We start from the raw sequence: 16,263 nt of genomic DNA on the forward strand, positions 1-16,263 counted from the left end.
TGCCTCGTACTTCGAACACTTCTAACTTTGAACGTTCCAGAGCTCAAATGCTTGAGAACGCAAGAAATTTGATTCGCAGTTCGAACTATAGTCTAGGAACTTAGAGTCATATGGCATTAGACAGTTTTGGCATTGGGCATGCTTCTCCCTCACTAATTTCCCCGTTCCTGTGCAGTGTGTGTCTGTCTCAGTCTGCTGTGCATTGTCCCTTACTTTACACAGCCTAGTCATTGGGCGATACGTTTGTGTAGAGAATTTTTAACTGTTTTTGGCAATTTTTTATTCTATGAGGTGGCATCCAAGAATGTAGAAAGAACAAAACTAAAAGAAAAGTTGTAGTATCGACAATTGAAATGAAAAAAGAAATTATCTTGAAACACGAAAGCGATACATGTTTGGCGGATCTGGCAATGATGTTTAAAATGTCAAAGTCAACGATAAGTAGCATTCTTAAGAATAAGGAAGCAATAAAAGGAGCAAATGTGGCTAAAGGTGTGACAACATTGACCTCCAGGAAATCACATGTTATTGAAGAGATGGAAAAACTCCTTTTATTGTGGATAAACGAGAAGCGATTACATGGTGATGTTATTACTGAGAGAATTATTTGTGAGAAAGCCAAACATCTGCATAGTGAACGTACATCTGAGACCAGTACTGAAAATGGAGAGTTTAAAGGAAGTAGAGGATGGTTCAATAAATTCAAAAAAACGAACTGGGATCCATAGTGTTGTCAGGCATGGAGAGGTTGTGAGTGCCGATGTAGAAGCAGACAAATTTGTAAAATCTTTAAGGAGTACGTGGATAGTGAGGGATTTGTATCTCAACAGGTTTTTAATTGCGATGAAACAGGTCTATTTTGGAAAAAAATACCCAAAAGGACCTATATCACAAAAGAAGAAAAGACGGCACCGGGATATAAACCTATGAAAAATAGAATTACTTTGCTGCTTTGTGGTAATGCTAGTGGAGACTGTAAGATAAAGCCTTTGCTCGTTTACCATTCTGAAAATCCATGCATTTTTAAAAAGAACAATGCCATAAAGAGCAAATTCGGTGTTTTGTGGAGGGCCAACATGAAAGCGTCGGTTACCAGAGATTTTTTCACTGAGTGGATTTATCACGAATTTGCTTCCATTAGAATCTACCATTAAAAGCTCTTCTAGTGATGGACAGTGCTCCTGCTCATCCCCCAAATTTAGAGGAATTTAGTTGGTGAATTCAGTTTCATCAAGATAAAATTTTTGCCGCCCAATACCACATCTATCATACAACCCATGGACCAGCAAGTGATTTCAAACTTCAAAAAACTGTATATTAAGGCTGTGTTTCAAAAGTGCTTTGAAATAACCAATGCCACAGAACTGACTCTTAAATAATTTTGGAAAGAGCATTACAACATTCTTCATTGCTTAAGGATCGTCGATAAGGCATGGAAAGAAATTTCTATTAAAACAATGATTTCTGCTTGGAAAAAACTCTGGCCAGATTGTATTTCAGTCAGTGAAGTAGTAAGCTGTGAAGAAGAGTCTGTTGTAAATGAAATTGTGTCTTTGGGTAAAGCTGTGGTTTACCCAAAGACACAAAGCTAAAGAATTGTTCTTGGTTTGGGTTAGAACACAAGCTATTGTGGAAAAATGGCACCCTAATAAGACAGTAGTGACCAGGAATATCAACTTATTCAATGACAACGTGATGGGTTATTTTAAAAATATCAAAGAAAATTGTCAGCGCCAAACAACCTTAGATAGATTCTTCTCTGCAGAAAAAAGAGAACGTGAATCAGCATTCTCAACTCCAGCTAAGAAGCAGAAGGAAGACGCTTAACAATGGGAGCATTATTTTTGTCTTTGTGATTTTTATATTAAAAAAATATTCTTCACTGTTATTTTTATGTTGTAATAATTAAAATTAATAAAATAAATATAAGAGTATTTTGTTTAATTTTTTTTTCTAAGTTATTAACATTAAAAAACCTAAAATCAATAAAATAAAAAAAATTATTGAATTTTTTTCAATATGAGAACGGATTATTTTGCTTCCATTATTTCTTATGTAAAATCTTGATTCGGACTTCGAACAGGTTTCTGGAACGAATTAAATACGAACTACGAGGCACCACTGTATTGTCATTGAATAACTTTATCATATAGCAAAATGATTGCTATTCATTGGAAACAAAATCCACACCTAAAAATTGCTAAAAGCATATGCATAATAAAAAAAATTATATCATGTTTTGTTTGTTTGTGAAACACCTTCATAAAGACACAATTACTTTATTTTAATCTTCTAAATGTACTAATGGTCAGCTCTCACTTTAGCAAACACCATTATAACAACTGCACTCACTATAACAAACTATCAACTCTAATAAACTCTTGCTATGGCCCTTATGGATTCTTTATAGTGAGAGTTATCCATATCAGGTGAATGAATTACGGAAATTATCTTCAGTGAAAGTAAAAATGTATTGATTCTGTTTGATTTTATAGAAAATTCCAGTAGCATTGCAACTTTGTAAATAACAGTTGAAGTGGTGTTAGTATTTATCCTTAAAAAATAGGTTTTGTGATCTACAGTTAACTCTCACTATAGCAGATGCTATTATAACCAGCTTACTTACTGTAACAAACTATCAATCTCAGACAAATTTCCATGGGCTTGATGCTTTTCTTAAATTCACTATAGCAAATTATTCATTATAATAAAACATTCAAGAATGTTTTTAGAATATTATAATATTTTTATTATATTGTCTCAATGAATTTTCTACATTGAGAGTTGGCTATATATTCATAATTTATAAGTAATATCATTTAATAGTACAGTAATCTCTCGCTACAATGAGAAAGCAATTTGCCAGTTAGATTGATGAAGGGTTGGAGGGTAATTACATGGTGCTATACCAGAAGTCAGCTGACATATTAATCTAATTAGAGATTGGTTAATTGAAGGTTTGATCATTTGAAGGTCAGATAATTGAGAAATTACAGTATTTACATTAAATTCTAGTAGCAAGGCTTATACATTGGTCATCCATAGCTGGTAATTAGTTTACAGAATTAACAACGCATATAAAGTATATTAATTAAAGGTAACTTTAATAAATAACTTCTATACTTCTATATTAGTGTCTTGCTTTCTTCCTCATTTGCTTTTGTTAGTGCCTGCGTGCACATACCATATCTTTATGTTCCTGAAGATGGCAACGTGACGTTGCCGAAATATAGAAGTTATTTATTAAAGTTACCTTTAATTAATATACTTTATATGCATTGTTAATTCCGTAAACTAATTACCAGTTACATTAAATGGATCTAAGTGAAAGAATTTTACAATCATCTATAATGTCTTCTTATTATGTTATCAAACTTTTTATATTTTTTTATTGAAAAGTTTAATTTATCACTGTTTTAGGAGGATAGCCAGATTTCAGCTGACATCCAGACAGCTAGTCCAGAGCCTTCTCCTAGTCCATTACCTCCACCAAGCCCAAGTCCTATCACTAGTTCCTCTTATTCTCCAGTTCGATCAGTAAGTGTTGCATCAGATAGGGGACTATCTCCTTCACCCCTACCTCCACCTTTGTCCCCAGTTGGACTGGTTAATGGTGATATTCACAAGTCCCCTTCTCCTGTTGTGACTCATCGCGGAACCAAATCTCCACCTCCTGTTGTCTACAGGGATGAAAAAAATTCTGGAAGAGCTACTCCGGTAATTACAATTACTGCTTTCAGTTTTATATATTTTTCGATTTAAAATTTATTCCTCATAAAGAAGGAACAATAACATATTCGATTTTTAAAAAATTACTTGCTTCATGAAGTTGTTACTGATTGCTCATCCTTTCATTAATGATTGAAGCTCAGTGATCTACCATGGCCAAGTAGCTTAGCTACACCCAAACCAAATGTTATTTAAGTTTCTTTCTGTTTGGTTTTATTTTGGTTTCTGTAAATTGTGTTCTCTGTTGTTCTCTTTTTCTGGCCAGTTTACATATCGCATAGAAATGAAAAACCCTGAATATCTAAAAGAAAAATTCCTACCTATTCTATATGAGACTAGCTGTGACTCACTTAAAGAACTGAAAAGCCTTTATAAAAGTCATCTTCATATTCTAGACAGTATTTCAAACAGTTCATTCCAACAGAGAGTATTGTTACTACACCACACTGTTATTAGAATCTTAAAATTGGTTCATATTTTATTTTATTTTTGATTCACTCAAAATTGTTAAAAAAGAAGAGAAAAATTTTGAGATAATTTTTCAACTCAGCTGTTAAAAATTTTTAAGAGACAAATATTTTTAGGTGTGTTTCACAAAATGCAGTAACATCTTTTGTCTACCAGTCTATCCATTTCTCCATGTGCAAATTAATATCAGCACCCTTGCATTTATAGATTTTGCTAAAATTTAATATTTGGAATTCTTACAAAAATTTGTATATCCATCTTAATTTTTGCTTCAGTTAGACTGTGTTTACAGAGGCCCAAAGGGACAAAATGTGTCAAAATTATGTTCTGCCATAATTTCACTCTAGTTGGATAGAAATGGATTGAAATATGAGATTTAGAATATATTCAGGATTTGGTTTTGATCAGATATTTTATTGGCACACATGATTCAAAGTGATATGAATCATTCTACATTCGGCTCTAGCTAGATGCAATTTAATGAAATTTGATATTTAGCATTTCCATTAAAATTTGTCTAGTGACTTAACTGGATCTTTCTTGTAGTAATCACAAAATTAGGGAAAACAAAATTTCCTATTATTATTATTACCTGACACCTCCAGGGAGTCCAAGAACTCATTGAGGGAGGGCACCTACACTACAACTCTCTGTATAACCCAAAGCCACCAACGAACCGCAACTACACTAACGCCATCTACCGCCCTCTATTAGCTTATGTAATATAGATTACATAAGCTAAAAATGGGGTGAAAATGTTAAGGATGCTACAATATTTTGACATAGTACTCAATGTTCCTTTCTGTAGAATTCATAAATAGCATAAATTTGTCTGATATCGTGACATTACGTGTTGAGAAGGAAAGAATTTATGTGGAATTATAAGGCAGGTGGACTTTGAAATCAGCTCAGAGCAGTCCTGTGGATAGAAGAATGATGAAATATCACCAGTACATGAGCACTAGTGAAGAAATATTTATTACCAGTAATGGCAAATTGTATACCTCGAGTGAAAAGAGAACAAGATTTGATGTAAAGTGGATGATTAATGACATCAAAAGGGAACTACAGATGAAAAGGAGTGAAAAAAGAACAAGATTTGGTGTAAAGGTGGATAATACTAATGACATCAGAAGGGAACTACAGATGAAAAGGGGATATGGAAAAAGTATAAGGAGAGAGGTAGTGAGCCATTGCATGAGGAATATAAGACTCAGGCTGGGAAAGTGACTAGCATGGTAAGGAAGGCATAACTTGAGTATGAGAAGAGATTAGCCCTGAGATCCAAGGAAAATATGAAGGAATTCTTCTATTATATGTGACCAGTAGACGAGAAATGATTGTGGATAAATAACACTGTTAGACGAAAATGGGAGTTGAGTGACTGGTACAGAAGACATGGTGGAATCGTTTAATGATCACTTTATTGAGAGGATATTTCTTCCTGAAAAAGAGGATTTTATTACTAGAGGGATGGGAAAGGTTTGATGTTTGGAAGTAAAAGAGGAGAGTGTGTTACAAACACTTAAGTTCTCTGGATGTCAGTAAGGTAATAGGACTGGATGGAATTTCACCATGTGTTTTTAAAGAATGCACTAAGAACTAACAGCGCCATTGACTTTGCTTTTCGATGAGAGTTTGCTTATGGGAAAGGCACCCATAAGGGAAAAATCTTACCTTCCTTTCCCATATGGGAAAGGAGGGTAAGATAGTCCCATTACATAAGGATAGAATGGAAGTGTCAAACTATAGACCAGTTTGTGTTTTTTCTGTAACTGTTAAGATTTTGTAGAGATTGTTTACAGCATTGGGCAGATGAAAATAATTTCATCTGTGAGGCCACATGGATTTGTTAAGGGGTGCTCTTGTTTTAATAATCTAATCATCTTTTATAATAAAGTACCAAGGGCAATCGATGAGAGAATGCCATATAGTACCATTTTTTTGTATTTTATACAGGCATTTGACAGAGTGCCACATGGTAAGCAGATATTTAAGTTCCAGCATATGGGTTTGGATATCAGGTTAACAAATTATAGCTGGCTCAGAGGGGGTTGTGTATGAGAGAACAGTATCAAGGAAGCAGAAAGTTTCAATTGGGGTCCATCAGAGCTCAGCACTGGGACCAGTACTGCTTAACCATTATATCAATGACATTCTCAATGGATTGCTGGGAGATATTCAGTTGTTTGCAGATGATGTGAAGCTGGGAAGGTGCTATTAATAATAGTGCTGATGTAGTAGCTGTTCATAAGAATTTGAATAAGCTGGACAGATGGTCAAACAAATTGGGATATCAGTTTAATGCAACTAAATGTAAGGTCTTGAAAGTTTTGGATCCATTGATGAGAAGCTGCTTACTATAATGGAGGAACTATATTAGAGAAAGTTGTTGGAAGTTTTTCCACTTGGTTATACTATAAATTAAAGATACCAAGAAATTATATACTTGGTTTAATCCTTTATCCAAGTGTAAGCAAACGAAGTTTGTGCTTGAAGTATTAGAGAAAGTAGAAGAAACAAGGGACCTTGAGGCAATAAGTGATAGAAACTTGAAGTTTAGGAACATATCACAAAAGTAGTTACTGTAACCCAGAGGATTGTTGCAATACTGAGAAGGGTGCTGACCAGTAGAGATAGAAGAGTTGTGGTTCCATTGTGTAACATTCCTAATCAGACCACGTTTGAATTATTGTGCTCAGATTTGGTCACTGGGATTTGAAGGGAAATATATTAACTTTGGAGAGAGTGCAAAGGCAGATAATAAAATGTTATCATGACTGTACAGTGCTAACAATGAAGATAGACTGAGGACATGTGGACTGCAGAGTTTGGTCAATAGATGAAGGAGAGGTGATATGTTTGAGACATTTATACTGTTGAGAGTTAGTTACAGGAATTGACACTGGGGAGCCAACCCCTGGTTGGCTGAGTGATTAGCGTATCTGCTCTCCAGCCGAAAGGCTGTGGGTTCGAATCCTATCAGAGCCATGGATGTTTGTGATTGTCTATAAATTAAAGATGTCAAGAAATTATATTCTTGGTTTCATCCTTTATCCAAGTGTAAGCAAACAAAGTTTGCACCTGAAGTCACTTCACGACTGGGCTGCTTGTATATAGAGGCTGATGACTTCACATCGATTGCCTTAGTATCCCATAATGCAAAGCACATATCCTTACGGATATGTATAATGCTGTGCATTATGGGAAGAGTGACTATCCAGGCCGGTTTTGATCTTAATTGAGGTCTCATCAGTGGGAGCCATTTTAGTAATAATGTGTGTGACACCTTTTGACTACTTGTATATGAAAATATGACTTCTGCATTACTTCAACCTTGGTATCACTTCTGGGTCTAGCTCCCACTGATGAGACCTATATAAAGGTTGAAACCAGTATAGGCAGTGACCCTTCCCATAATTATACATATCCATAAGGATATGTGATTTGCATTATAGGATACTAAGGCAATTGATGTGACGTTGTCGGTGTTTATTATTATTATTATGTGATACCTCCAGGTAATCCAAGGACTCATCGAGGGAGGACACCTACTCTACAGCTCTCCGTCTCCACCACTCAATCCGCCAACTACAACGAACCGTAACTACACCAACGCCATCTACTGCCAACTACCACCACTAGTATTTTCATAGAAAATCACAAACATCCATACCCATGGCAGGATTCGAACTAGCAGCCCTTTGGCTGGTGAGCGGATACGCTAACCACTCGGCCAACCAGGCCAGCTTATATACAAATAGCCCAGTCGTGAAGTGACTTCATGCACAAACTTTGTTTGCTTACACCTGAATAAAGGATGAATCCAAGAACATAATTTCTTGGTATCTTTAATTTGTAGTACCAAGTGAAAAAACTTTAAACGTTTGTGATTGTCCTACTAAGCAATTACCATATGTACTGCTGTAACGTGTCCTAGTTCAGTATGATCCTTAATGTCTTTACACCTTAAAAAATCCAATAAAAAGCACTGGGAAGTTTTTTCATGTGGTGGATCAAGAAGAAGGAGCAAGGACAAGGGTCCATCCCTTGAAGTTATGAATGGGAGTGGCCTGTTTTAATGGAGGATGGGTTAGACCATGGAATACATTGTGATAGTGTAGTGACAGCACGAACAGTGAGTGAATTTAATGAATGGTATGATAAACTTGGGTTGTTTAAAATGGACCCCTCTGTGATGGGTCTGACTCTGTGAATGGCCTGCATACTAATACTACTACTACTAATAATGACAGTTCTCATGAAAACATCAGAAATACTGAAAGCCAAAAATTTAACACTGAACATTTTCACACCATATGGAAACAGTTAAAGGTGCTCATTGTCTAGCTTCAAGTTTGATGATGAATGATTCTTCCCATTATAATCAATTATAATGGGAAGAATTATTATAACATTATAATTTCAATGTTATTGGCAAAAACAGTTTGAAATTATAAACAATAATATTTTTTTTCTTTTTCCAGTATCAGTGGACTATTAGATTGGTAAAACAATTGAAAGTGATAATTCTACAGTTTGAAATAAAGTTGGTGTTTAGGATCACTATTAAAATTTGTTGACTCAATTAGACATATGGCAAAATTAGACTATGCAAGAATGCTATTATGTACCTGAGACACATACACAAAATAACAACAAAACTGCTTCCAACCCTATATCTGGGGTACATCCTGAAAAATAACACAAGTTCTTCATAAATATGATATTCTTGCTGCTTTCAAATACCACACATGCAGATAGCAACATCATTCCATTCTCCAAATGATTACCTTTCTTCCTCATGCACATTCTGGAAGTATGTAAACTTCTATGCACCTGCAACTTAGCCTATTTTGGACAGACTGGGTTAACATCTGCCTTGAAGAATATAAAAATCACAATTGTGATCATCAGTATGCTAAGTCGGAATGTTCTGGTTATGCTCCTCACATAAGATTAAATGGAAGAAGACAACTGTGCTGCACAAAAGTTGCTGTATATCTGAGAGACTATTTTTAGATCAGCATGAGCTGTGCAATTCCCTTGCTTCAATAAGTATGGTTGCCTTAGTTTGCCAAAGGCAAATTAAGGTACTCATGCTGAGAGGCACTCATTCTAAGACCACATCCAGCCTGACTTCTCTGAATTAACTTCATTTTTATCCACTCTTTAGAGCCGCTTTTCCCAAACTATATTCCGCAGAAAGTGAATAAGTGTTCCGTGAAAAATGATCAAAATTAACATGAGCTTGGAATGGTTTTAAATGCTGCGAAGTGTTGTTGGAAATGTTTCCAAGTGGAAAAACTTCCAACAACTATCTCTAATCCAGAGTAATTCAATAATAATGTGGTACACCTTTTGACAACTCATATATGAAAATATGACTTCTGCATTACTTCAACTTAGTATCACTTCTGGGTCTGGCTCCCACTGATGAGACATCAATAAAGGTTGAAAGCAGTCTGGGTAGTGACCCTTCCCATAATGCATAGCATTATACATACCTATAAGGATATGTGCTTTGCATTATGGGATACTAAGGCAAGTGATGTGAAGTCATTAGCTTCTATATACGAGTTGCCATAGTCCTGATTATATTTCAGGCAAATTTTGCTTACACTTGGATAAAGGATTAAACCAAGTATATAATTTCTTGGTATCTTCAATTTATGGTAGGCCCCCTGTTGATTGACAGTGAGAGAATTCATATTTATGGTCATTTATTAGATGAGTCTTCAAGGTAGCATGATAGTTGGCTGTTGATGGGCCTTTCCATTACTTTGAAGGTAAAGATTTGTCATCGTTTTCCAGAATGAGAATACAGGATAGATACCATTGGAATAAGAAAGTGTAAATAGGTGGCATAGGATGGGAGTCAACTCTGAGGTACAGACATTTAGAAGAATGTCATCAGGGTCAGGAGACATTTTTTGGTATCCAATTCGAGCAAGATTTTTCTGATTAAGGCCCAGGAGACATTTTGGTATTCAGTTTGGTATACAGTTTCTTTCTGGCTAAAGGTCAAATGCCACATTAGGTGTTAAGTGTTTAGAGTGGTTGGTCATTTACCATGATCAGTTATGCATGAATTGAAGTAGAAGTAAGAAGCTGGATATAATATAATATTGATTTTCATCCAAGCTCTGTTAATTTCTTTGCAGAGAATTTTTTTTTTCATTTTTTTCTCTTAAATTTTTTTTTTTTTTCATCTTTAGATAAATACATTTTCAGAGTTGTAATAGTGTATAGCACTTAAAAATTAAAGCAATGAACTTATAGTTTTGGTAATTGAAAGGCTTCAGTAACTTTAGTAGTGGCTCAGTTAAAGACCACTGATTTGAATTTAATGTATTGAGAATGTGGTCAATTGCATAGCATATTTAATATGCAGACAGCCCAACCCAACACATGTAGCTACAAACTTTCCCATAATCCCCCCCCTCAACAATATTACTATTATTACTATTATTACGGGCAACTCCAGGGAGTCATTGGACTCATCGAGGGAGGCTCCAAATCATATTCATCACAACTATTTGACATTCATACAGTATCTATCATACCTCGCCTTAAACTCATTCACTGTCACAGCATCCACCACAGACTCAGGGAGCGCATTCCACTCATTCACTACTCTAAAAGTAAAGAACCCAGCTCTAACACCTTTACTAACCACACTTTTGCCCAGTTTCCATGGATGTCCCCTAGTCCTCCCACAACCAGCCCTGTTCTCAAAAATATCTTCTGAATTAATTTTATAGAAACCCTTCAGTAATTTGAATGTCTCAATCATATCTCCCCTTCTCTGCCTATCAACCAATTTTTGCAACCCACAAATCCTCAACCTGTTCTCATACGGTTCATTCCACAGACCTGCTATCATCTTGGTCACTCGCCTCTGGATCCTCTCCACCTCCTCCCCATCAAGAAGAAACCTAGGTGACCAAATCTGAGCACAGTAGTCTAGATGGGGTCTTATCAAGGCTCGATACAGAGGAACAATAACCTGCTTGTCTCTGCTTGTCAACGTATTCTTCAGCAACCAAGTGATTTGATGAGCTGTTTTGGTCACTTTTGCAATGTGTCCCCTAAATTTCAATTCCTTATCTACCAACACTCCTAAATCTCGTGCCTCATCAATTTCCTGGAGCACGGTTCCACCAATGCAGTAAACTGCTGCCAATCTTTTCACCCCAAAATGCATAACCTTACATTTTGCCACATTAAACTGACATCCATTCTCCTTAGCCCAGACCTCCAATCTATCCAAATCATCCTGCAAAATTTTGACGTCATGGTATTATTGACATATGGTATTATCAAAACCTTGTCAACAAAGCCTTCAACCTCTGTTCCACCCAGATTTCCCTTTCAGCTGCACTCTCCTTTATTTTCCAGACTTTTTTGCCAAATAGTTATAATGCCAAAAAAATGACAGCACAGTGGTAAAAAACACTGACCAGGTATGCAGTCAGGAATACGTATCCATACTTGAAGTAGAAAAAGCCATCAAAGGCTTGAAATGTGGAAAGGCAGCAGGAATAGATGATCTTCGACCAGAAATGCTGAAGTATGGTGGTATAAAAGTCTTACAGTGACTGCACTGCGTAGTTCAGAGGGACTAATTCCCGATGATTGGAGTAGAGCTCTAATAGTGCCCATATATAAAAAGGGAAATAAAACTGAATGCGAGAATTAGAGGTATTTCCTTAATGAGTGTTCCTGGCAAGATCTATGCAAGTGTACTTGAGAAACTGTTGAGAAGAATTGTGGAACAAAAGCTTGGTGAAGAACAAGCTGGATTCAGGCCAAATCTGGAAAAGGCATATGACAAGGTGCCAAGAGAGAAGCTATTCAATACGCTTCCGTTATATGGTGTCAATGGGGCATTATATCAAGCAATACTTAAATCTGTATTTGATTTGTAAGTCAGTAGTTAGAATTGAAGGATGTACAGGAAGATGGTTTAATGTTAAATCTGGTATGAGACAAGGATGTACATTATCCCCTCTGTTATTCATTATCTATATGGATCACATTATGAAGAAAAGTGGTATTAAACATGGTATGAAAATTGGAGATGTTAATGTCAACTCTTTGCTTTATGCAGACGATGTTATACTTCTGAATAAATCTGCTACAAGTTTGCAAGATCCCCTAACTAAATTGAATCACTGTTGTAATAGATATGGTATGAAGGTCAGCATTAAAAAGACAAAGACAATGAAAATATGTAGATTTGTTGAAAATGTCAACTGTGTTGTGAACAGGGAACCTGTGGAACAAGTAAAACATTTCAGCTACTTAGGCATGATTTTTAGTGAAGATGGTCAATTAAATATAGAAATAGACAACAGAATCAACAAAGCTGGTATGGTAGGAAGTCAAATTTCTCTTCTTCCATATGAATTTATTCATATGGAAGAAGAGAAATTAGTCGGAACACTAAATTAGCTGTATACAAGACAGTGTTCAAACCAGTTTTAACTTATGGATCTGAGAGCTGGGTCAGAAGTAAAAACACTTGACCAAAGACTAGAGACCACAGAATGGGAGTCCTGAGAAAGATTAGAGGTGTGAACAGATGGCAGCAATGGCAATATCATATTAAAAACGAGTATATTAGGAAATAACTTGACATTGTCAGCATCCAGGAATGTGTTAGCAGAGCTAATCTCAGGTGGTATGGTCACTTAAACAGAATGGGCGAAGAAAGATTAGCAAAACAAGTGTTCTCTGCCAGGTTGGCAGGAAAACGACCCATAGGAAGACCAAGATATAGGTGGATTGATACGGTACAAAGTGCCTTAGATGATAGAAATATAAGATCTGATAATATTGGAGTCTTGACAAGTAACAGACTGATTTGGAAGAAAATTGTAGATAGGAAGTTAGTAATGATGTGAATTTTTCATATAGTACTATCATATCCTGTACACCCCTTGAGGGTACATGTCAGGAATTTGATGATTGATGATGATGATTAATGTACAAATTAAACAACAGAGGAGAGGACCAAGTACTGAGCTCTGAGGTACATCACTATACACCTGCTTTCTCCTGGACTCAGCTCCTCCATAAACCACTCTTTGAGATCTTTCCATCAGCCACCCTCTAATCCAAATCACCAGCTTCAGATTCATTCCCATTTCCTCCAATTTATGCAACAGAGTTCCATGTGGAATCCCTTGCAAAGTTCAGTAGTATTACTGAGTAAGCATTTCCTTTATCCAGCTCCACTGTTACTTTATTATATAAACTAAGTAAATTACTGAGGCAAGACCTACCCCTAAAAAAAAACCATGTTGCCCCTTATAAAGTGTCATATTTCTATCTGCTGAATTCTGAATTCTGATTTTTATCAACTTCTCTAAAAACTTAACTACCACTCCTGATATACTGATTAGGCTATAATTTGTTGCTTCTGTCTTGTAGCCTCCTTTATGCATTGGAATTATTTTCTACTCTTTCCATTCTTTTGGAATCTTACTAGAACTTAAATTAAACAGCTTAGTCAGAAGAGGTGCTAATTCTCTTGCACGTTCTTGTAACAAATGGACTGATATGCCATCTAACCCTATGGCAGTGTTCGCATTAAGGTTCTGCAAAATACTAAGCACATCTATTTCTTCCATTTAGTACATCAACTATTTGATTTGCTTCTGTTACTTCCCTACCATCAACATTTTTTAAAGTCATCCTTCCATAGTCATTCCTCCTTTTACTTGATACATAGTGAAAGAACTCCTTAGGATTTCTTTTGGACTTGTCAACTAGCTTCCTCTCATAATTAACTTTGATCTTCCTTACAGTACAGATCACCCTCTTTGCCTGTACCTTGTATTGCTCATGGGTATGCTGATAACCTTTTTCTTTATACAACCTTTTCTTTATCTGCAACTCTTGCTTAATAATACTATTCATCCCACCCAATTTATCCTTCTGACTCTAGTATACATTCTGATACTGCTTTCTTCAGACTCTCAACACCCCTTGACAATCTCCCATTGATTTTTAACATCTCTCTCCTCCAAAATCTCATGCCATGGTACTGCTGAAAGCTGACTTCTCAGCTTGTCATAATCACCAGCTTTGTAATTCCACATATACTCCCTTGAAATTTCTGCACATCTGACAATCTCCTGGATCAAGATAACACAATCGCTTTCCTAAGTGGGGAAAGCATTCACTGCTATCATTTCACTTCATTTCCTGTTTCACAGAAAATCTTTTGCTACCTAGATCATTCGTTCCCACTACTACTGTAATTTTACTTACTCTCTCTGCACCTTCACAGCCTCAGTTATATCCCTAATCTTTGATTCTGGATAGCATTCTTTAATGACTACCATTTTTCATACCCCTAATTATAGCATCCCCATACAGCACTGTAACTTGTTTTCTTCCTTTTAATCTTCATGCACTTTGCCCTCCCTGTTTCTTGTTTTTGTCCCCGTTCTTCTCTCACATTCTTTTGTACATCATTCAGTAATATGTGTTTCTACATTTTTCATTCCATGCACAGCTTAATCTGTTACTAAATAATGTATCATTTTCATTCATTCATTATTCTCAATCCCCCCCCGCCACCACCACCAGTACTTTCTATTCCATAAAAGACATCAGATCATAATTAAATGCAGCAAGTAAGCTATACAGATGTGTTAGAATGTCAAAATTATAAAATATATTCCAATTTTATATATATACAGGGTGTTTGGGATAAATTTGACATATTTATAATTAATTATATTTTTCCGTAAGTTACATGTATTAACACACACTTCTCTTCATTTAAAAGTTTGGACCCTTCTTCATTCATATACAAGATGTCAGAAAGGATGGATAGCTGGAACCCACCTGAATCATGGAAGAGAATAACTTGTATCATGATGATTCGTGCCCGCCATCAAAATAAGGATATTACGACTGCTGCCCAATGCTCCCTGAATACAGTAAAAACAATCAGGCATGAACTAGAGACTTGCAATGGTGACTACGAGGATGTAGCAAGAAGAAAGATCCCTAGCAGACGATCTGATTGCGTTCGTACAGCAGAATTCCTCGCAAATCTGCAGGAACAGGTGTTGAAGAACCCTGGCATTGGAATTCGGGCTTTGTTCGTGGAGTTGCTAACTGTAGTCAAGCCCTGGATAACAAGGGTAGCCAATGGTAGGCCGTATGTATGGCAGCAGGATTCGGCCCCTTGCCACACCTCTGGGAAAAGTCAAAAATGGTTGTCTGAAAATTTCTACGACTTCACCAGTCCAAATGTTTGGCCTCCAAACTCCCCAGACCTTAACCCCATGGATTATTTTGTATGGGGCGCAGTTGAAAAAGACACCAATCGCACTTCCAGTAATACAAAAGCCCAGTTAATGGATAAAATTAAAACAGTTTTTGCGGCCCTTCCCAGGGAGACTGTAGCATCAGCTTGTTCGAGGTTCCGAAGCAGAATTGAAGCTGTGATCGATGCTAATGGTGGTTATTTTGAGTAAATCTTGTTGATAGTATTGTAATTAACTCTGCCTGTAATGTTTTTTTTGTCAATTCATTAAATTTAATAGATACAAAGAAGATTTTCTTTTTCCTTACGAAACTGTCAAATTTATCCCGAACACCCTGTATATATATATGTGTGTGTGTGTGTATGTATAATGTAGTTTTTCATTGAAATGCTCAGTTTTAATTAACAATATTCTAAATTCAGGATACTTTTGAGCTGAAAATGAGGAATCATGGTGGAAGTATCAAAAGGCCATTGCATCACGGTGAACCTGATGATCCAGAACGTGAGATGAGGTATTTTTTCTTCTTCTTTTAATTGTGTGTGTGGGGGGGGGTCATATATGCATTCATAAATGAAGTTTTTATGACCAATGAAGTATTTATGTTTTGGTATTTAATGCAGTATTATTATTATTATTATTACAACTTGTGTCTCCATGGAGAGATGACTCATCATGGGAGACCCTATATTGACACTCTAGTCGTTATTGATACAATATACCTATCATACCTTTCCTTAAACTCATTCATAGAAGAAGCACCAACAACTACCTC

The 16,263-nt window shown here is 36.1% G+C and overlaps 1 protein-coding gene across 3 annotated transcripts in view; it reads left to right on the forward strand.

The window, feature by feature from the left end:
• The window catches only part of Myo81F (unconventional myosin 81F), a 454,212-nt gene that overhangs the window by 235,874 nt on the left and 202,075 nt on the right, over positions 1-16,263 (forward strand). For all 3 annotated transcript variants that reach the window (XM_090398885.1, XM_090398887.1, XM_090398886.1), the window contains 2 exons: positions 3,421-3,717; positions 15,911-16,002. In XM_090398885.1, the coding sequence (XP_090255011.1) occupies positions 3,421-3,717; positions 15,911-16,002 (389 nt within the window). The remainder of the gene's footprint in view (positions 1-3,420; positions 3,718-15,910; positions 16,003-16,263) is intronic.

Source organism: Typopeltis vanoorti, chromosome 10, assembly GCF_054136105.1.
Source record: "Typopeltis vanoorti isolate ZY-2024b chromosome 10, IOZ_Tvanoo_1.0, whole genome shotgun sequence".
Classification (NCBI taxonomy): domain Eukaryota; kingdom Metazoa; phylum Arthropoda; class Arachnida; order Uropygi; family Thelyphonidae; genus Typopeltis; species Typopeltis vanoorti.